Below are 21728 nucleotides of genomic sequence, written 5' to 3'. Positions count from 1 at the left end.
TTTAAAAAACAAACAAAAATTTTGATTACAAGAACTTTTTATTATACTTTTTTTTTTTTTACATCACTATTACATCATAATCCAGCTAATCAGCTGGAACGTTTTTGTTCACGCTGGACCTCGTCTTTGACTCCACATGGACAGAACTTGCTGGTGTGGGAAAAGTGATGAGGGCTTGGATGATTACCTGCACTTCTTCACCCTCCTCATCCTCCCGCAGCCTGCGAACAGTGAATCTACACAGCAACGAAGACACAGCATCGGGACGAGACTCGTGAGGAGAGAACTCTAAACCCCCACTGGACATTAGATCGAGAGCTTTTAGCTACATTTTCCCCAACAGTGTAGCAGAAAGCTCTTCAAAACAGCAAACATCTGTAAGTTTCTAAACAAACACACAAAAAAGAAAGACAAAAGATGATAAACACTGTACAGCTACTGCAAAGAAAGCCGAAAGCATCTGGCTTTAAACTAGATTAAAGTGCTAGAAGCAACCCACCAATCCACACTCTAGATTTATCCGCTAGTAATTATATATATATATATATATATAGGAACAGATCTACTATTTGAACATTACTTTACAGTGTAATATACTGTACATTATATCAGTAACAGCTGAGATATCAGCACAAAAAAATCACTGTCACACGTAACAGCAATATATAATTACATATATATATATTTATATAGAATTTGTTATATAATTATGTACATAAATATATCATTGTATTTTTGAAAAAAAAAAAACATCTCCAGCTTTTCAAGTGATTCCCTGAAAAGCCATTTTTTTTCTTTTGAGACGTAAAAGCTTTTAAAATCGAGTTTGAAACAGAGACGGGAAGAAGAGACTCCCCCCCAAAAAGCCCCCGTCTGGATTATTGAGGTTAACAAGAACAGTAATTTGCATATTCCACAAAATCTATTGCGACACATTACTGTCTACGAACAGTACACACACGACCCTCCACACATGGAGGAAGCTGAACTCACACACAAACCCACTGAACAGAACGGTACGACAATGGACTTCTTTATAGATTAAGGGCTATGTGCTTTACCGAGGATGAAGAATCGAGGATGGTGAATGACAGAAAAGACTATGGATTCACAACACTTGTAATAATTCACTTCAGGAGAAATCCCCCCCCTCCCCTCTGCGTGTATTCTCGCAGTTTATTTGCTCTCTGTAGGGACGCCGCTTTAATCGGGCGGTCCTGATAACCAGGTCGAAGCCTTGTCGAGTCTTGAAGGGCACAGGAATGTGTTTTGTAGTTACGTCCGTCACTTTTCTGTCCATCTCCTGTGAAGCCATCGCATAAACATCATCCGATTATTACCCACAGGATAAAGCCTGCTGTTTCGGACCTGTGCCGTCCCAAACCCAGGCCAGCATCACCATCTGATGTTCGGAGCGCTCCAGCGGACCTCCTGTAATCAGTATATATATGTATATATATATAAACATATATATGTACGTGTGTGTGTGTGTATACGCTCACTGATGATTGTCACGGTGCGTCTCAGCTTTTTCTGCTCAACCAAACACACCCTGCACTGAAGCTGGGAACAAAGTGCACATGGCAACAGCATGAGGAGAGAGAAAGAGAGGTGGGGGTTTGGGGGTTGGTTGGAGATCTGTGATCTGTGTTAAATGCACAAATATCATGTGGCAAGCATCAAGAGATTATGCCTCGTTAGAACAGGCTTCCTGGGAGCTGAGGTGATGCACATTAAGGTTTGGGACACCTCTGGCCAGCACAGAGACATCTGGTTGTCTGTCTTTCCCTGACTGGAGCCATCTTTCTCTCTCTCGCCCTCTCTCTCTCTCTCTTGCTCATGGAGAGAGTGGACTACTCGAAGGACCAGATCTCAATGTCCTGCACGAAGAAGTCCTCTTTCACTGAGAGCATGGGATTCCCAAAGGTTTTGCACGAGTGACTCCTGCCATGGTAAAGATCTCCGTCCAACCACAAACCAAACTCACCGCTGTAAGAGAAGGAGAAGGTTGAACGCTATTAGAACGCTGTTAAATAAATGTACTTCCTATAGGGGGCGACCACAAACTGTCGAAAATTCGATGCCTCGATAGGAGACGATTCAACTACCGATCTCTCAGTCGAATCTTCGCAGAGATGGATCATGTTTTAATTTAATTATGTAAATTAATATTTGATTGTTTTTCACTGCATCGATGGCCACTCCCCCCAGCCCACACACACACCATTCGACTTATTTGATTATGTAAATCCTTAATCGAGGACACCTCGAGAAATTCCTTACTTACAAAGTTCTAATATTATAAAGGACTATAAAGACAACCATGACATGTAAACACCTAACCCTAGCTAATAATGAAGACAATGTAATGATGTAATGGTGCTTGATTTTACTATGGACAGAGCAGATGTCAATTTGTATTGTAATGCTTAAAGATCAACACATTAATTGCCCGTGCAGCTTTAAATATTCTACTTTCGTTTGCTATTCGGAGTGGACAGGACGAACACGATGCAGCGTCTCGTTCTCTCGGGAAACTAGGGTCACATACGTAACCTAGAGACGTTTTTTCCGGGTTCCGCTCCGCTGTAATTACCAGAGCCGCCACTAGAGGCAAATCACTGACTGCTGTAGTTCAGTACTATTTTACATGGTGTATTAGGGTTTATTTTATCCAGTATTTATTTTAAAAACATTGATTAAACGGTTATTGGTAAGTACGACCGTACCTAGCTATCCATATTGCTAAAATCCACTATCGATCAACCTCCAGTTATTAACCCACTAACCACATGCACAAGTAAGATTTTACATACATTACATTTAAATATTACATTTATTTACATTACATACCAACTTGGCCCCACATTTAAAAAAAGGAAAAAATAAGTGGCCCTCAAAGAAAAAAAGTTTTGGGGACCCCTGAGCTAAATGATTTAAAAATAAATTATTTCTGGTCAATAGGTTAAGAATCTTCTGTTTCTGGCTTCAAGCTCATTCTTTATTTGCCCCATGAAGAGAATTGCACTACTTGGTTAATATTATATTATAACCCTGCAAACACTTTTCCAGTCATTGTGTGGATTTGGGGGATTTTTACATGCATGCTTTCTACCATTTGTTAATTTTTTTATAAGAATCTGTTAAAAGTACATCACACTGTTATACACACAATACAATGAATAACGTTAAACCCTTTAAAAAAAGAAAAAAAGTTGTTAGAGCATCAGGTATGATTTACCTTCCTCCACCGAATGCCAGGGAGTCCATGTCTCCTTTGATAAAGAACATGTTATCGCCTGTCCATTTAAAGACCTGCAGGCAAAGAAAAAATCGAGCACAAAGTAAAAAAAAAAAAATTCACTGAGCTTCAATTACACTGTAAATACACCACGTCGATGTCGCACCTCAAACTGCGGATAGAAGGAGAAGAGGAAGGTTTCTCCTGTGCCATAGAATCCGTCGCTGACTTTAAAGGGCTCTGATGCTAATGCCCCGAACACCTAGACATCACACAGATCATTTTAATGAGCAAATGTAATTACAGGCTTTAACGCGTTGTTTACAGGCTGCTGAATTCCTCTAGTGCTTCTCTCTCTCTCTCTTTTTCTCTGTCTCTCTCTCTCTCTCTCAGACTAAATGAATTGCCAAAATGCACAAAGGCAATAGATGGAGATCATAAATTAATGTCACACACAAGAGCAAAATAAATCAAGGTTTCAATCAAAACACCAACAGAGAGCCATTAGTCTAGCAGACTAACACTCACACTAACCAGTCCCTCAGCACTTCCATTCATGTCAAGCACGTCTTTAAAGAGAAGTCTTACCTGCCCGTCGCTGTCTTTAATGACGAGGAGCACGGGAGAGTCCTGCCCCTGCATGATCCGGTACAGGGTTTTAATACTCATGCCATGCTTAGATGTACTGAACGCCAGGGTCCATGGATAGCCTATGGTTCTGGGTGGGAGATATTTTGCCAGCTGTGTAATAAGATGGAGATCCTCTTATAAGCAGAGATATTTTTAAAGAAAAATATATATATATACACATGCCAAATAAATGGCATGAAAAGAATAAAAAAACAAATCACTGTAGCGCAGAAAAGAAACACGTCAGGGGGATGAAACTGAACTCTCAAAGGCCTCCGGAGTCATCAGCGCCCAATTACAGTAGCAATGACCTTTAAACACCAACCGGCCTACAACCTGACCATGCACGATACTGCACATGTGTACACACACACACACACACACACACACACACACACACACACACACACACACACACAAGCGCCTAGTAAATGCTATCGAATCCTTGTATAAACCTGTGTGAGGCTGCACCAGTCTCGCTCTGCTCCAAGGATAACCTTGTCTGATTTACCAAAAGTACAGGACTTTAGGGTGTACCTTCACAGATCTGTTTTCTAAAATAAAAATAAAAATAACGAGCCCACCAGAGACGACTAGATTCCCGAACGAGCATGACTCGGATACAGGCGTAGTCCAGCAGCCTTTATTCAGTACATGAATGAAGAAAACATGTTGAGCCTACAAAATTGCTCTTTTAACTAACACACACACACACACACACACACACACACACACACACACACACACACACACACAACCACACACAGAATCCTTCCTAAGGCTGTAATTACTCACACATATCGTCCACACTGCCAGATGTTGTTACAGGCCAAAAATAACTACTACATGAATTATTATATGATGAAGCAAAATTTCCCACCCCTATAAGCACTCAATGTACACATAGTCTGGAAATTATTCCATAATAACAACATATATATATATATATATATATATATATATATATAAATAATATACACTTTTTTTTATACCACAATGATGCTCACAAAAGCACTTGATAAAATGTAAAATACAAAAATTTAAAGCTTTTCTGTCAGTGTGTAATGATCTATAACTGATCAATAATTTGAGGATGTAAAAAAATAAAAAGAATAAAAAGCAGCTTTTGGAGAGAGGGAAGAGATCGATGAGCTCCTTACCACATGTAGAGGGAAACTAACGCTTGAAGCAACCCTAGCAAAGCTGGGATTGAGTTAACTCACCTTCTCGATCTGTTCAGCCTCCAGGAGGTCACTAGGTTCACTCAGGTTAGGTTTAAAGGTTTCCGGCTCCAGGCTGGCTGTAATGGATGTGCCATGTTTGGAGTTCAGCTCTTCTTTTGTGGTGATCTAAAAGCGGAGAAAAAAGTGTAAGCGAAGTACGCAGCGGGTTACTGCAAGAACCTGCATTTCCATCTTGTTTTTATGGTTTAGACTTTTCAACCTAATTTTCTTTGGTATGCTTTTTCAACAGCAGGAGTTTAAATGTCCTCAAAAAAGTTTTTATTTATTTATTTATTTTTATTTAAATGACCATGCGTGCAAAGAAAAAAAGTAACCAATTATTCGAACGCAAAATGATTTTATCTATACATTTACACCTGCCCTAGTTTTGATCTATACCTATCTACACCATTATACAAGTACATATATCAAGTAACCGACTAACCTGCATCACAAGCAAAAGACTCACAGGACTGCCCAGTTTCATAGAATAGTTGCAAAGACAGACACTTTGCCTCTTGCAGCCTGAACATACTCGGGTTACACAACCCTTGCTTGAATTACCTGCATTGTCCATAGCAAACAATTGAGCAAACCCACTATGGAGCCCTAACTTCCATCTTTTTTCTACAGTACACCCTCTTCACCATCCTTCATTGCAGATGATACACCACAGCGCCTATCTAAGTAGTGCTTGCTGCAAAAGTTATTAAGGATGTAGTGAGTCTATTAGACTTTTGGTAATTTAGTTCAAAATTGTGATTATTACAATAATAATAACAAAAAAAATTATATATATATGTGTGTGTGTGTGTGTGTACATGTGTGTGTGTGTGTGGCAGACTGGGAAACCCATACACACAAATATTTTTTGGCTGTTTACCAGAACAATGGTGGGTTTTGGGCTTTTCCAGACGGTCACACTTTTCTCAACTCGCAAACATTTCCATGCTTGCTGCTATACAGTTGTGTCCGGCACAACCGTATTGCACTGCTACGCTAAGGAAATGAAAAGTGAAGCTAAGGACACTCAGGATAATCAATACTAAGAAACTCTAAGAAGAGTGGTCTAGGTTTTCTTTGGGGATCTATGGCCAGGCACCTGGAGCCGTTTGCACAGGGCACGCAGATCTTCACTGTTTAGCGCATCGATCCGGAGGTGATGTTCGCTCAGAGACACTACCTGGTACAGAGATAGGAAAGGGGAGGGGAGGGGAGAAGCCACAGCTGAGCATGGAGAGAGAGCGAGCACAGTAGTGAGCATGAAGTGCGAAAGCAATGTGTGGCCACGGCAGTCTACGGACACAATTTCACTGAATCATCAACATTTAAGATGGAAAACCTGTTGGTTGACAAAACTTTAATTCTCACTGTCAAAATGTGAGCGTGTTAAACCAAGTGTTTTGCATGGCTGTGTGAACTGTTTCTCAATACAATGTCTTGCAAAGACAAAAAACACCTAACAAAAAATAATAAACAGCAATCTGCTTAATTTAATAGTTTTATTAGTGCCAGTCGTTGCCAGGCTACCTTTGGCCTGGTGGATCATCTTAGCTGTACAGAGACTGTTGATATGTCACGGCTGAACAGAACTGGCCAAACAAGACCCATTAGTGGCAAAAAGCACTATTTGGGTTTGAACGCATGCAAAAAATGCTTGGTATTTCACCAGGAAACAGGATGCATCAGGGTTATTAAGTCATGCCAACATGTAAAGCACAGGCACAAATGACTCAAAGGAGCTTAAAGAAAGCATACAAGAACAGCTTCTCGTTTTGAATCGTTAGCCTCAGATGGGTTAACAGGTATTTGAACATTGGAAATCAGCAGACGAAATGTAGCGACATGGCAAGTTTGGGATTGTGTGAGCGTAAACATCACAAACTGGCACAAGTTTTGAGACGTCAGCGATTCCCAGTGGCAACAGAGAATTAGTCTAAACCGAATGACTCACTTTTCTACCACACTCGCAAACACTCTCTCGGACGATTCCGCCCTGAAACTGGAACAAATCCTTCCATCAAACATGAGCTACAGATTTCAGAGGTTTTTAAATGTAGATAAGCGCAGAACTTTTATTGAAAGGTTTATTAGGGAACACTCCAGCACACTTCTGGGTTTACATTTGGATTTCTACCAATTTCATTTGGATTTCTACCAATTTCCTAAATGAGTATTTGTTTGTGTGTGTGTTTACAACCAGTTAGTTGCCAACAATCATTTGCTGGAGTCTGGCTAATAAGAATCTGAGCATGAGGCTTCAGAAGGCAAAGAAACTCAAATCTGTAATCTGCCCATTCAGACCTGAGCACACACATGACACACACCATCAAGAAAGGAAAATAGCGAAAGCTTCACCTTTTCCCCATAAAATTGCTCAATACATTTTTTTATTATAGTGTTCTAAAGTAAAATGGGTTTCAAGGTATTATATTGAATACTGACTCAGGTTTGAAGAACTACTGGGGCTTTTTTTTAATAGTACCATTATATCTAAGGGGGAAAAAGAACCTCTTTTGTTATAAAAAAAGGGCAATATCATGCTAGGTTTTAGTGGATTACAAGAACACGCTTTCTAAAATTAATTATCTTTCAAATTCCCATCAATAAACATTACAATTATTCAGGGGTCCCAAACCACCGGGCTGCTGATCATGTGGTATCGGGTCATATGAAAGAATCAAACTTTAACATTATTAATGTATGTCCATTTTTTGACTTGCGCGAGTTTTACTTTTTATTATTATAATTTAAAAAAAGTATTATTAATTTATTAATTAATAATATTATTAATTATTATTGAAATGTAATTATATCATTAATGATCAATGTACACAGTCTGGAAATGATTCTATAATATACTGCTGCATCATTTCATCCATTAGCTACTGATTTTTGCTGTGCTACAAAATGCATATATATATATATATATATATATATATATATATATATATATATATATATATATATATATATATATATATATATTATTTTATATTTTTTTATGTATGAAAGAATCAAACTTTTACATTTTTATTGCATTTCCATTTTTTGACTTTGCAGGGTGTTTTACTTTTTATTATTATTATTAATAAAAATTATGATTATTAAGTTAATTAATTAATTATTATATTATTAATATAATAATATATAAAAATATATATAACATTAATTATATTATTAAATTGTCTTATTTCCAATTTCACTGGTTTCAGTCAGTTATTTTTCTATCCATCAATAAATCCAGCTTGCACTGATTCTACATTACGGTGAGTTGAGTTACACCATCATTATATATGTAATTAAGCATATAATATGAATAATAGTAATATGATATGCAAGTTATTGTGTTTAGTTTTTGTGTTATTGTGTTAGCACTCCCTCCAGCTGGTCTGTGTTGCAGAAAGGTGATTATTATAAAGGATATTATTACATGACAGACATGCATGCGGTTCTTTCCTCCATATATAAATAATGTACACACACCAGTGTTCCCAATGCAAAGCTGTAAATAGATTCGTGACTCGCTGTAGCTCATTAATCAGTCCTTTTTTCCATAACTGTAGGTTTAACTTCGACGCACGATGAAACTTTATAGAGCGCATACCTGAGCAAGCCCAGACATCTCATCCTGTAATGATTTTCATAAACACTAAAAGCTCAGGTTTTACAGGCACAATGAAGATGATAATGAAGATAATAACGCCGGCACTCGGTGCAGGTCATTACGCAGCAGAACAACGCAATCAGGCTAATGAGAAGCACAACAGCACGTTATGGTCCATAAGCAGAAACAATCATCCATGCTGACTTACAAACATACACGGAAAAATCTTAACACTTTATTTACTAGATTTAGACAGTAAACAGGCATATTACTGACCTGTTTAGATCATGAGGGGGGTTATTCGGATGTCACCTTTTCATCAGTGGAGGATTTCTGATTGGGATAAGGATATCCCATAGATCGGCATGCTCTGTATTTTAGGTCTCAGTGTGTTACGGTCTACGCTGACCATCAGTGACCAAGCATGTCAGGAACACCTTCAGGAGCTATGTGACAAAAAATCTCCTACAGATTAACCCCTATTGCTGCTAGTTGAGATCAGCAGGACACACCCCTGGAGTGAGGCTTTTACCTTGTAGAGAGCATTTCATAAGATGAAACACAGACTTGTTCAGGAAACTAAAATCTCTCTTTTTTTTAATAGATGCACTGTAATATTGGTGTCCAGATAGTTCCAGATCATTATTTTTGTAAGCAACAGAGAGTGAACCAGATTACAATAAAACCAGAACATCTCCCAGGACTTAGAGACAGAAACTTGGATCTCAGCACTCTGGTCTGGTCTCTGGTTCTCTCTGCCCTGGTGTTAGCTAGAAGACTTTTCAAACACCAGGACACGCGTGTACGTCTCTTACAGAATAATACACCAAGAACAACCAAACAGCACGTGTTGTGGATCTCAAACCACCATAAACAACGCGACAGTCCCGAGATCAACATGGTTGTGTGTGTAAAACTCAGCTAGCAGCGTGCAGCCAAACCCCCACAGACCGCGAGAGGAGCTCCGGTCCCCCCGGAGCACGCACACACACTGCTACGTACATAGGTATACTTAGCAGTGAGCTTCTCCACTTCCTTCGACCTTCTGGAGAACATGGCTCTTCACGACGAGGCGCCGTTTCCCTACGACCACGCCGACGAGCCACAACAAGAAGAAAGAAAAAAAACCAGCCCGAACTCAAAACAGGACTTTTTTTTTTCCTCCGAGTGTGATCGACATCTGCGGCGACCAATGAAACGCCGCGAACAAAACAAAGCTTTAATCTGATTGGCTCCCAAAAAGAAAGCGGGCCCGCCTACCGCACAGCTGTCCGCAAGCGCATTTAAGGAAACAGTGCGCCCTATACCCCTGCGACGAAACCGAGAGCTGCCACCGTGTTTTTAAACACACACACACACACACACACACACACACACACACACACACACACACACACACACACACACACACACACACACACACACTTTAAACTCATTCCTAACCAAACTATTTTATTTCTTAAATAACTCAGTTTCTCAAGAAACGACCAAATGTACAAACAAGGACAAAATAAAAGGTCTCTCTCTCTCTCTCTCTCTCTCTCACACACACACACACACATACACACACACACACACACACACACACACACACACACACAGAAAAGTAAATACAACTCTAATGCACAGCTTAATTAGCTCCTTCTCCTCTTATCATATTTTATCACAGCCAAAGCTAGGACCACACACACACACACACACACACACACACACACACACACACACACACAGTACCATGTCTGCAACCCTAGGGCAGTGAGCAAAGATTATTTACGCATTTTATACATAATTAATATCGAACACACTACATTATCACAAAACCGGACTAAACTCCTATCTAAAGTCAAACAGAATCAAATGTAAAACGCTGCACGAGCTCAGAAACTTGTTTTTGACATGTACACTTGAGGGGAGGACACTTTACTTCACGCTCAACGCAAGACTACAAGGCTTTGTTTTTTGTTTGTTAAGAGTCAAGAACTGCCAAATCAATCTGCTTTGTTTCCTTCATCATTGATTTACATTAAAATTTAAAGTGCTGCCCCAGTACCAGTATCGCTTTCTTCATAAAGAGGATTGGTTTCAGCGTCGCTCACACCAGATTGCTGCACCGCTATTTCCATGAAGACATACACCACCTGCTTCTGAATACGTCCTCTTATCACTCGATCACAGAGCAGCTCGAAATCAACCTGCTCTTCGTTTGTTTTTGAAATGACATACAAGACATGAACTCACTGCACATTGCTGCGTACGTTCTCTAGGAATGTTCTCTTGATTTTGATACACCAGTGTATTAGAGCTCGATCACAGAGCAGCTCAAACCTTGGGGCTTTTCAATGTGTGTAAGGAGTTGATTGTGAAACTGCATGAATCTACAGACTGGGCTACAAAGAAATGAACACCTAGCATTATATAGAAATGGTTGAAGTGGAAGGTGGTAGCTCAGTGGTTAAGGCATTGGACTTTGGATCGGAAGGTCACAGGTTTAAATTCCACCACTACCGAGTTGCCCCTGCTGGGCCCTTGAGCAAGGCCCTTAACCCTCCACTGCTCAGTTGTAAGTCGCTCTGTATAAGGACATCTGCCAAATGCCATACATGTAAATGGTAGCTCATTGGTTAAGGCTCTGATCAGAAGGTCAGAGGTTCAAGTCCTGGTATCGCCAAGCTCCCACTCTTGGGCCCTTGAGCAAGGCCCTTAACCTTATGTGCTCAAGGGGTGCTCTATTATGGCTGACACTGTGCTCTGACAGCAAGTGAACATTTTGTTCTTAAAGTTGATTTGTTAGAAGCAGGAAAAATGGGCAAGCGTAATAGATTTGCGAGAGATTTGAAATTGTAATGTCTAGACGACTGGGTCAGAGCATTTTCAAAACTGCAGCTCTTGTGGGATGTTCCCGGTCTGCAGTGGTCAGTATCTAACAAAACAGGTCCAATGAAGGAATAGTGGTGAACCGGTGACATGGTCATGTTCAGCCGAGGCTCATTTATGCACGTGGGGAGCGAAGGTTGGTCTGTGAGTAGCTCCATAATTCCCTCCACACTCACCTCTAAGTTGGAGGTCCTGGGACTCAGCCTGCCGCTGTGTCAATGGATCTCGAACTTTCTGACGGACAGACCACAAGCTGTACGGGTGGGAAAACACACCTCATCCACCCTCACCCTCAGCACTGGAGCTCCCCAGGGTTGTGTTCTGAGCCCCTGCTGTACTCACTGTACACACATGACTGTGTGGCCACTTCCAACTCCACAACCATCATCAAGTTTGCTGACGACACCGCTGTGGTGGGCCTGATCTCCAACAACGACGAGACGGCCTACCTACAGGAAGTTAAAACCTGGAGAGATGGTGCCAGGAGAACAACCTTCTCCTGAACGTCAGCAAGACTAAGGAGTTGATCGTGGACTTCAGCACGAAGCAGGAGCGGTCATACCAACCGCTAAACATCTGCGGACTCCAGTGGAAAGAGTGGACAGTTTCCGGTACCTGGGTGTTCACATCACACAGGACCTGTCTTGGTCCTGTCACATCAACACCCTGGTGAAGAAGGCCCGCAGCGCCTGTACCATCTGAGACGCTTAAGGGACTTTAAACTACCCTCTCAGGTGCTTAAGACTTTTTACACCTGCACCATCGAGAGCGTTCTGACGGGTAGCATCACTTCCTGGTTCGGGAACAGCACCATGCAGGACAGACGAGCCTCCAGAGGGTGGTGCGTTCAGCTGAACGTACCATCCACACCGAGCTCCCTGACCTGCAGGACATCTACAGCACACGGTGCAGGACCAGAGCCAGGAAAATTGTGAAGGACCTCAGCCATCCCAACAATGGACTCTTTTCTCTGTTGCGTTCGGGAAACGCTTCCGCTCCCTGAAAGCGAACACAGAGAGAATGAGGAGGAGCTTCTTCCCGCAGGCCATTCGGAGTTTAAACCAGGAAACACCCAGGATCTAAAAACTGGCCCACTCTCCATCATCACCATTTTTTCCCCTGCACAACCACACTTTTCGTATACGGCACATTATACACTGGACTTGCACAGCACAGTGCACTTTACATTCCATCTCTTTTCATATTTTCTTTTCATTTTCTTTTCATATTTATTTCATATTTTTTTATATTCTCTTTTCTTATACCACACCATCCCGCACAAGGACACTTTACACCACACCTCACTGCACACGGACACTCATGGTCAATCATAACTTGTTTACTGTTGTTTACTGGCTAACTGCACACTGCCATAAACATAAACATTTTCTGTGTACATTTTCAGTGTATGTATATATATGTATATGTATGTGTATATATGTGTATATGTATATGTACGTATATATACATATATATTTATATATATTTATATATCTCTACATCTTATTTATCTGCCTTCTTTCTTATTATATTTTTCTTTAAATTTTGTTATTATATTTATATTTTTTATATTTTCTATTCTCCTTTTTTACCCTATTTTATTCCCTCATGCCGGACCGTCGTCAAAAGCATTTCACTGCATGTCGTACCCTGTATGTATGTGTTTGTGACAAATAAAATTTGATTTGATTTGATTTGATTTGAGTAGCTCAAACTGCTAAAGAAGTTGACTGCCAAATGTTCACTTGCTGCCTAATTAATCCCACCCACTAACAGGAGCCAAGATGAAGAGATAATCAGTGTTATTTACTTCACCGTTCAGTGGTCATAATGTTATGTCTGATCGATGTATGTGACAAAGAACACCTTAACTTCACACCACATTATCGTCCAAAAAGATCCACCTTGAGAAATTTGATAACAGCAAATATCTATGTATGTACATGACAGACAGGGACGCACAGCCCTGCTAACACATTTATACCTCCGGACTAAACATCAGTCACGATCCTGTAACACCAGCATGGTTTAACAAGTGACATGTCTCGTCTTTAAACCATGTCTTGGTTTCAACAGTCAACACAGGAGCTCATGTATCCAGTGCATACATGAGCTGCTTTGGTAAAAGAAAACAGAACACAATCATGCAAAACACTAGCTTCAAGCTCACGGTAAAAATAATAATAAAATCATGGGGGGTATTTACCAACCAAGTGTACAAACTGATTTCAGACATAAAGTGAACGAAAGCTTAAACGACACAGTGCGATGGCAAATGGGACAGGAAGGTGCGTTTGACACGTTAAAGTTCCAGGCACCTGGAAAATACAAAAACACATACAGAACACAAAGACACAAAACACACAATAATATGTGCATTCGGATCGTCTCCGCGTGACGGTGCACAAGCAAAATAACGTACAGTTTAACGAACACAAACACGTTGCTGCACAACACCGAGTGATTAAAATCGGATCGATTCAAAGATTTAAGATCAAAGCAGATTAAAAGAAAGGGTTGGAGAACAGAGCTGAGGGACAGAGTCTACCTCCCACTCCTTGGATGAGGAGTCTGATGTCGTCTGGCTGCTGTCGGCTTCGGGCTCGTCGATTTTTTTGACTACCATGAACCCGGGCTCACGGCTGATACTTCCCATGCCTTCACCAAATGTTTCCGGGCTCCACTGGATGAAAAACAAGTAAAGATGTTCTGACCTACATCGACAGAGGAGATATAAGCTACATCAGGACACGGGTGCCATAGAAAGAAATTAATCAACACACCTAAAGAACCATGGAATCCTCAATACTTTGGGTTTGTACATTATATTTGGCAAAAGTTTGTGGACACCTGACCATAAGATCTTAGTGCTTTTTCAACATCCTGTTCCATATTTATTCCCCACTTGCATTTATAATAACCTCCAATCTTCTGGTAAGATGTTCCACCGGATTTTGAAGCGTGGTTGTGTGCTGATACAGCAGTGTGTGTTAGTTAAGTCGGGTACTGATGTACTTGAGGTGAGGAAGCCTGGGCGCAGTCAGCATTCACATACATCCCATTAGGGTTGAGATCAGAGCTCTATAATAGGCCTTCAAGATCTAGCACTACAACCCATGTAAAACAATATCTTCATTTGTGCACAGGGGCATTGTCATGCTGGAACAGGTTTGGATCTCCAATTTCAAGTGAAGAGAAGCTTTTATGCTCCCACCTCCAAACAGGTTTGGAAAAGAACCACATATGACTGGAAAAGTCAAGGGAGTTTCACATGCAACAGCCTCTGGGGTTTATACAGAATGGTGTGAAAAACAAAGCATCCAGTGAGCAACAGCCCTGCAACGATAAACAACTTGTTGACGTTAGAGTTCAGAGGAGAACGGCCAGAATGCTTTTTCAGTCTTCATACTGCGCAGCTTCTTTGAGCTTGTGAGAACCCGATGTGGTCTTCTTCTGCTCTACCTAAAGCAGGGCCAATCTTGTGGGTGCAGGTTTTCATTCCAACAAAACAAAAGCCCACACCAAACTGTTTAAATCTAATGATTTAGAATTTTCAATGACTATCAGGTGTTGATTGGTTGGAATGAAAACCTGAACCCACAGTGGCACGTTGTGGAAAAGATTGGACATCTCTGCTTTAGGTAGAGCAGAAGAAGACCACATCGGGTTCTCATAAGCTCATTGAAGCTGCACAGTTGGAAGACTGCAAAAGCATTGCCTGGTCTTTTTTTTTGTGCATTTTAGATGTTTTTCTACTTATTACCTTTTTAAAGAGTGGTACATGTTATAGCCTTTCTATGGGCTCTGTAAATCTGGCCATTCTCCTCTGAACTCCAACGTCAACAAGTTGTTTATAGCTTAAGAGCAATTAACAAAAAAAGAGTCAGTGTGTTTCTAGATGTGCTTCTAGTCAGCATTTCTAGATGCTTTTCTGCTTAGCAGAGTTGCCAAAAGTAACTTATTTACAATTTAATGTGTTTATTTTTTATATGAGTTGCAACACTAGAATATGTAGTACATGCACAGTCAAAATCCCAGGACAAAGCACAGCAGTCAGGCCGCAGACAGATGAACACTGGGGATTGTAATATATGAAAGGAAGCGATTGTCAGTTTGTCCTTGCATAACAAGAGACAAAAGCGGGATTGTAATGGCACAGATGAGCAGAACCGACGGCATGGGTTTGGGAAATTATTTCTGGTGTAAAATGAACCCAGCGCAAATTGAATTGCGTTTCTATCCGTACTTTGGTTTAATTCGCTAGGAACACAGTTTATGGCTTGTAATCGCCTCTCAATAGTGTCTTTGTTTCAGAAATTAAAAGTCGCTAACAGCTTTAGAGATTTTGAAAAACCTTATCTAATCAAGAGCTTGAATTTTTCAGATATAGCAAATTTTTTAAATACAGGAACAATGAACCTTAGTGACTTTGAGTTCTTTTTAATGTATGGGGCTAAAAAAATATTCCTCTACCAACACATGACATAAATAAATAAAGGAAATAAAGCTTCTCACCCCTGAGTAAAATTGGAGCAAACGAATGAGAGCTGTGTTCGTAACTCACCTCTCCTGTGGCACGGAGAACCAGTACTCGTGTTTACGATCGCGCTGGGCGTACTGCTGCATGGAGGCGCTGGCGTTGGACACAAACGTCTTCTTCATGGCCTTGCCGACTCGCAGGCACAGAAACCTGTGAGACCTGGATAGCCGCCTCTCCCTGGATGTAGCCAGACCTGAAACACGAACGGGGGAAATGATGCTATGGCTGATTCATATAATAACAAACGTGTGTTATAACAAGTGGGTATGAAATTTCGTTCTGATAAAACAAAAAACATTTGGAAATGATGACTTCATGATATTTTATTAACTCCATTTCACAAGCTTTCGAAACCGTTACCAACTGAAGAATTTAACATGAACGTAACGTATGGCTATAAATTCTCTGAGAAATGAAACAGAAAGGAAGTGAGTGCCTTTTTGTTTTTTTTATTGCGATGTGATTCATCACTGTCAATAACAGACAGCAGCTGATCATTAGAACAATATGCTGGGGAAGAGTTATCATATATTCTGTCTGCAGACATTTTGTTCTTCATTTAGCCAGTGTTTTCTTCAGCACTGGTAGGCAGACTTCTTTGCTTTTGATAGCCATCAAAAAATTATTGATCCAATTTGATGGGATCTTCTGACTCATGATCCTTCTGACTGATGCCATCAAGTCTTTTCATCAGATATGCTTGCATCACACAACAATCATGGAGGTATGAGAGGTTGGTAATATGCAGTCTTACAAGTGCACTGAACATCAGACAGACATCCCATTTCAATACTGGTATTAGTGCATCTTCTTCTTCTTCTTCTACCTGCACCTCACCACAACCATAAACCTCCTCCTTGGCCTTCCTCTTTTCCTCCTTCCTGGCGACTCCATCCTCAGCATTCTCCTACCGATATACCCCATGTCCCTCCTCTGCACATGTCCAAACCATCTCAATCAGGGTTCTCTCACTTTGTCCCCAAAACGTCCTACATGCACTGTCCCTCTAATAAACTCGTTTCTAATCCTGTCCATCTTCATCACTCTCGATGAAAATCTCAACTGGCATTAATGCATATGTAGAGCATTTTCCCAGACACAGAAATTTGCCATGTTTAGACTTATTAAAAATTTGAAAAGGAAAAAGTAAAGCGAGTTATAATGATCCTAAAATCAACATTCCAAACAATTTACTATTGAACCTTTTACTTATTTAACTGTTTACCTCACCTGAGATTAGGGGTGTGCAATAAATATTTAAAAATATTATATTTAACGAAAATCAGATGCTATTTTGCATAATTCAAAAATGTGTTTGTACATTTATATATTGGACTTATATTGTACTAGTTTTATTTAACAATGTCAATAGTATGCTGATTAATTGAATCAATATCTTGCAGGACGGTATTTAAAAAAAAAAAAATCACTGCTCTGTTGTAAAGTGAACTGTGAAGTACAAACAACAAGCAAAAATATAAAGTTGTAATAAAAGTATCTGAATGTATACTTCTGTCAAAAACAGCACAACTTGTGTTTACATGGCCTGTTTGCAGATCGGCATCTTTTGTCTTAAATCTGAACTTTCAAATCCAAACCATCTTCATGCTCTAGAAATGAATTCTTGTGTTGATTGTGGGTTTCTGCTGTTTGAATATCTTCATCTCTTACAGATTCTTCGCTCATTTTAACTTCTGTCACGCTCGGCATGCGCACATTTTGATAGGTTACTGAAAACGAGTGACTCGATAATGTGAATTTGCATATCGTTAAAACAGCAATTAAGATATTTTCGTACACGGTATATATTGCACGCCCCTACCTGAGATAAAAAAAAAACTAAGGAGTTAAAAACCAATGTACAAAGAAAACTACTTTTTTAACTATGCAGAGCAGAACAGAATCTCAGAACGAACATCAGCATCCAGTTCTGACACTCAAGGACTGAAATCTGAGACACACTAGATTGTAGATCACCATATTTTTATATTATGTGCGCTATAAAGGGATACACTAAAATGTGAATGCAAAATGGATTATTTATTTCCTTCCTTTTAAGCACACCTGGTTTGAAGGACAATAGTGTCTTTGTTTCAGAAATTAAAAGTCGCTAACAGCTTTAGAGATTTTGAAAACCTTATCTAATCAAGAGCTTGAATTTTTCAGATATAGCAAATTTTTTAAATACAGGAACAATGAACCTTAGTGACTTTGAGTTCTTTTTAATGTATGGGGCTAAAAATATTCCTCTACCAACACATGACATAAATAAATAAAGGAAATAAAGCTTCTCACCCCTGAGTAAAATTGGAGCAAACGAATGAGAGCTGTGTTCGTAACTCACCTCTCCTGTGGCACGGAGAACCAGTACTCGTGTTTACGATCGCGCTGGGCGTACTGCTGCATGGAGGCGCTGGCGTTGGACACAAACGTCTTCTTCATGGCCTTGCCGACTCGCAGGCACAGAAACCTGTGAGACCTGGATAGCCGCCTCCCTGGATGTAGCCAGACCTGAAACACGAACGGGGGAAATGATGCTATGGCTGATTCATATAATAACAAACGTGTGTTATAACAAGTGGGTATGAAATTTCGTTCTGATAAAACAAAAAACATTTGGAAATGATGACTTCATGATATTTTATTAACTCCATTTCACAAGCTTTCGAAACCGTTACCAACTGAAGAATTTAACATGAACGTAACGTATGGCTATAAATTCTCTGAGAAATGAAACAGAAAGGAAGTGAGTGCCTTTTTGTTTTTTTTATTGCGATGTGATTCATCACTGTCAATAACAGACAGCAGCTGATCATTAGAACAATATGCTGGGGAAGAGTTATCATATATTCTGTCTGCAGACATTTTGTTCTTCATTTAGCCAGTGTTTTCTTCAGCACTGGTAGGCAGACTTCTTTGCTTTTGATAGCCATCAAAAAATTATTGATCCAATTTGATGGGATCTTCTGACTCATGATCCTTCTGACTGATGCCATCAAGTCTTTTCATCAGATATGCTTGCATCACACAACAATCATGGAGGTATGAGAGGTTGGTAATATGCAGTCTTACAAGTGCACTGAACATCAGACAGACATCCCATTTCAATACTGGTATTAGTGCATCTTCTTCTTCTTCTTCTACCTGCACCTCACCACAACCATAAACCTCCTCCTTGGCCTTCCTCTTTTCCTCCTTCCTGGCGACTCCATCCTCAGCATTCTCCTACCGATATACCCCATGTCCCTCCTCTGCACATGTCCAAACCATCTCAATCAGGGTTCTCTCACTTTGTCCCCAAAACGTCCTACATGCACTGTCCCTCTAATAAACTCGTTTCTAATCCTGTCCATCTTCATCACTCTCGATGAAAATCTCAACTGGCATTAATGCATATGTAGAGCATTTTCCCAGACACAGAAATTTGCCATGTTTAGACTTATTAAAAATTTGAAAAGGAAAAAGTAAAGCGAGTTATAATGATCCTAAAATCAACATTCCAAACAATTTACTATTGAACCTTTTACTTATTTAACTGTTTACCTCACCTGAGATTAGGGGTGTGCAATAAATATTTAAAAATATTATATTTAACGAAAATCAGATGCTATTTTGCATAATTCAAAAATGTGTTTGTACATTTATATATTAGACTTATATTGTACTAGCTTTATTTAACAATGTCAATAGTATGCTGATTAATTGAATCAATATCTTGCAGGACAGGGTATTTAAAAAAAAAAAAATCACTGCTATGTTGTAAAGTGAACTGTGAAGTACAAACAACAAGCAAAAATATAAAGTTGTAATAAAAGTATCTGAATGTATACTTCTGTCAAAAACAGCACAACTTGTGTTTACATGGCCTGTTTGCAGATCGGCATCTTTTGTCTTAAATCTGAACTTTCAAATCCAAACCATCTTCATGCTCTAGAAATGAATTCTTGTGTTGATTGTGGGTTTCTGCTGTTTGAATATCTTCATCTCTTACAGATTCTTCGCTCATTTTAACTTCTGTCACGCTCGGCATGCACATTTTGATAGGTTACTGAAAACGAGTGACTCGATAATGTGAATTTGCATATCGTTAAAACAGCAATTAAGATATTTTCGTACACGGTATATATTGCACGCCCCTACCTGAGATAAAAAAAAAACTAAGGAGTTAAAAACCAATGTACAAAGAAAACTACTTTTTTAACTATGCAGAGCAGAACAGAATCTCAGAACGAACATCAGCATCCAGTTCTGACACTCAAGGACTGAAATCTGAGACACACTAGATTGTAGATCACCATATTTTTATATTATGTGCGCTATAAAGGGATACACTAAAATGTGAATGCAAAATGGATTATTTATTTCCTTCCTTTTAAGCACACCTGGTTTGAAGGACAATATTGCCTTTATATTACATTCACATGCTTTGTGCTCGCACTCTGTAAACAACATATTCTTTTCTTGGAATTTTTCACGAGTGGTTCAGATATTTACTTGAAGTTTACAGCGATATGATATGAGTGTGCTGTCTGAAATTGGCAAGAGATAAGCAAATCCCATTAATTCCCTCGAGCAAAGTCATTGTAAATGAGATAAGGAGCTGGTTGTGATCGCGACCACCCATCGCTAACACCCGGGCAGACACTGAGACGCCAGTAGAGGGGTTAGGGTTAGAGTAGTGGTTCACCAAAAGTGTGTGTTTGCATGCAGTGACACACGGTAAAATAGTGGTCCCCAACCCCCGAGCTGCAGACCGGCACCGGTCCGTGGATCAATTGGTACCGGGCCGCACAGAAAGAATACATAACTTACATTATTTCCATTTAATTTATTATCTGATGTTTTATTTTGGAAAATTACGAAATTCTTTTCACCACATCTGTCTATGACTCACTCTTGATGCATGTCATGATGCCTCCCTCGGTCACATGTCTTACCTACAATCCTCTATCTTCTTAAAGGGGCTGCTCCGGCTGCTAACACATAATACATTAACGCTAAATTCAAACCCCCAAGCGAGCAAAATGAACAAAAAACAACACAGTGGATTCACGTTTATTATTATATTTAGAAAATATCTGCCACACCTTAAAGGCCGGTCCGTGAAAATATTGTCCGGCATTAAACCGGTCCGTGGAGCAAAAAAGGTTGGGAACCACTGCTGTAAAATAATAGTTGATTATACTGTGCTTTAAGATTAGTGTACGATTAAGAACAAAACGGATAACCGGTGTCATCGAAATATCTTGCAATGCATCTCAGTAATGAGTATGACTAAATGTCAACCAACCACTATTTATAGATCAGCTATCTTTATGGGTTACGGTGTCCCGCTAGCTAAAACACTGGACCTGGAATGTATCTATACTCAAATAATACACTCTACTTTGAAGTCGAATATTTCCTTATTTTGCCCATTTGTCTCATATTAAAATAACATGTCTCATGAAAGGAAAGTGATAAAAAAATAACTCCTCACTTGATGCCTATCAGCGTTAATGTTTAATACGTGTACACACCCTGAATGTTACTTGCTAATTAAAGCTGTTGTGAGATGTCAGAATAAAACTGTCCTGATCTTTTTGTTTTACCGTCACAACCCAACTCAGCAGT

General features: G+C 39.7%; 1 protein-coding gene across 9 annotated transcripts in view; it reads right to left on the bottom strand.

Moving 5' to 3' along the window:
* Nucleotides 1-19: 19 nt before the first annotated feature.
* oxr1a (oxidation resistance 1a) overlaps nt 20-21728 on the bottom strand; it is a 176390-nt gene continuing 154681 nt past the window's right edge. For 3 of the 9 annotated variants that reach the window (XM_046834011.1, XM_046834013.1, XM_046834019.1), the window contains 8 exons: nt 16140-16308; nt 14124-14289; nt 6197-6277; nt 5095-5220; nt 3830-3982; nt 3408-3503; nt 3242-3315; nt 20-236 (listed from right to left, as the gene is read on the bottom strand). In XM_046834011.1, coding sequence (XP_046689967.1) covers nt 86-236; nt 3242-3315; nt 3408-3503; nt 3830-3982; nt 5095-5220; nt 6197-6277; nt 14124-14289; nt 16140-16308 — 1016 coding nt within the window. In that variant the 3' untranslated portion in view covers nt 20-85. Of the gene's footprint in view, nt 1990-3241; nt 3316-3407; nt 3504-3829; nt 3983-5094; nt 5221-6196; nt 6278-14123; nt 14290-16139; nt 16309-21728 lie in introns of all 9 variants that reach the window. The other 6 variants (XM_046834018.1, XM_046834017.1, XM_046834015.1 and 3 more) reach the window with 6 other exon arrangements.

This window comes from Silurus meridionalis, chromosome 21, assembly GCF_014805685.1.
Source record: "Silurus meridionalis isolate SWU-2019-XX chromosome 21, ASM1480568v1, whole genome shotgun sequence".
In the NCBI taxonomy this organism is placed as follows: Eukaryota; Metazoa; Chordata; class Actinopteri; order Siluriformes; family Siluridae; genus Silurus; species Silurus meridionalis.
Note: the sequence above shows the minus strand (reverse complement) of the source record. Positions and strands in the feature narration are given on the sequence as shown.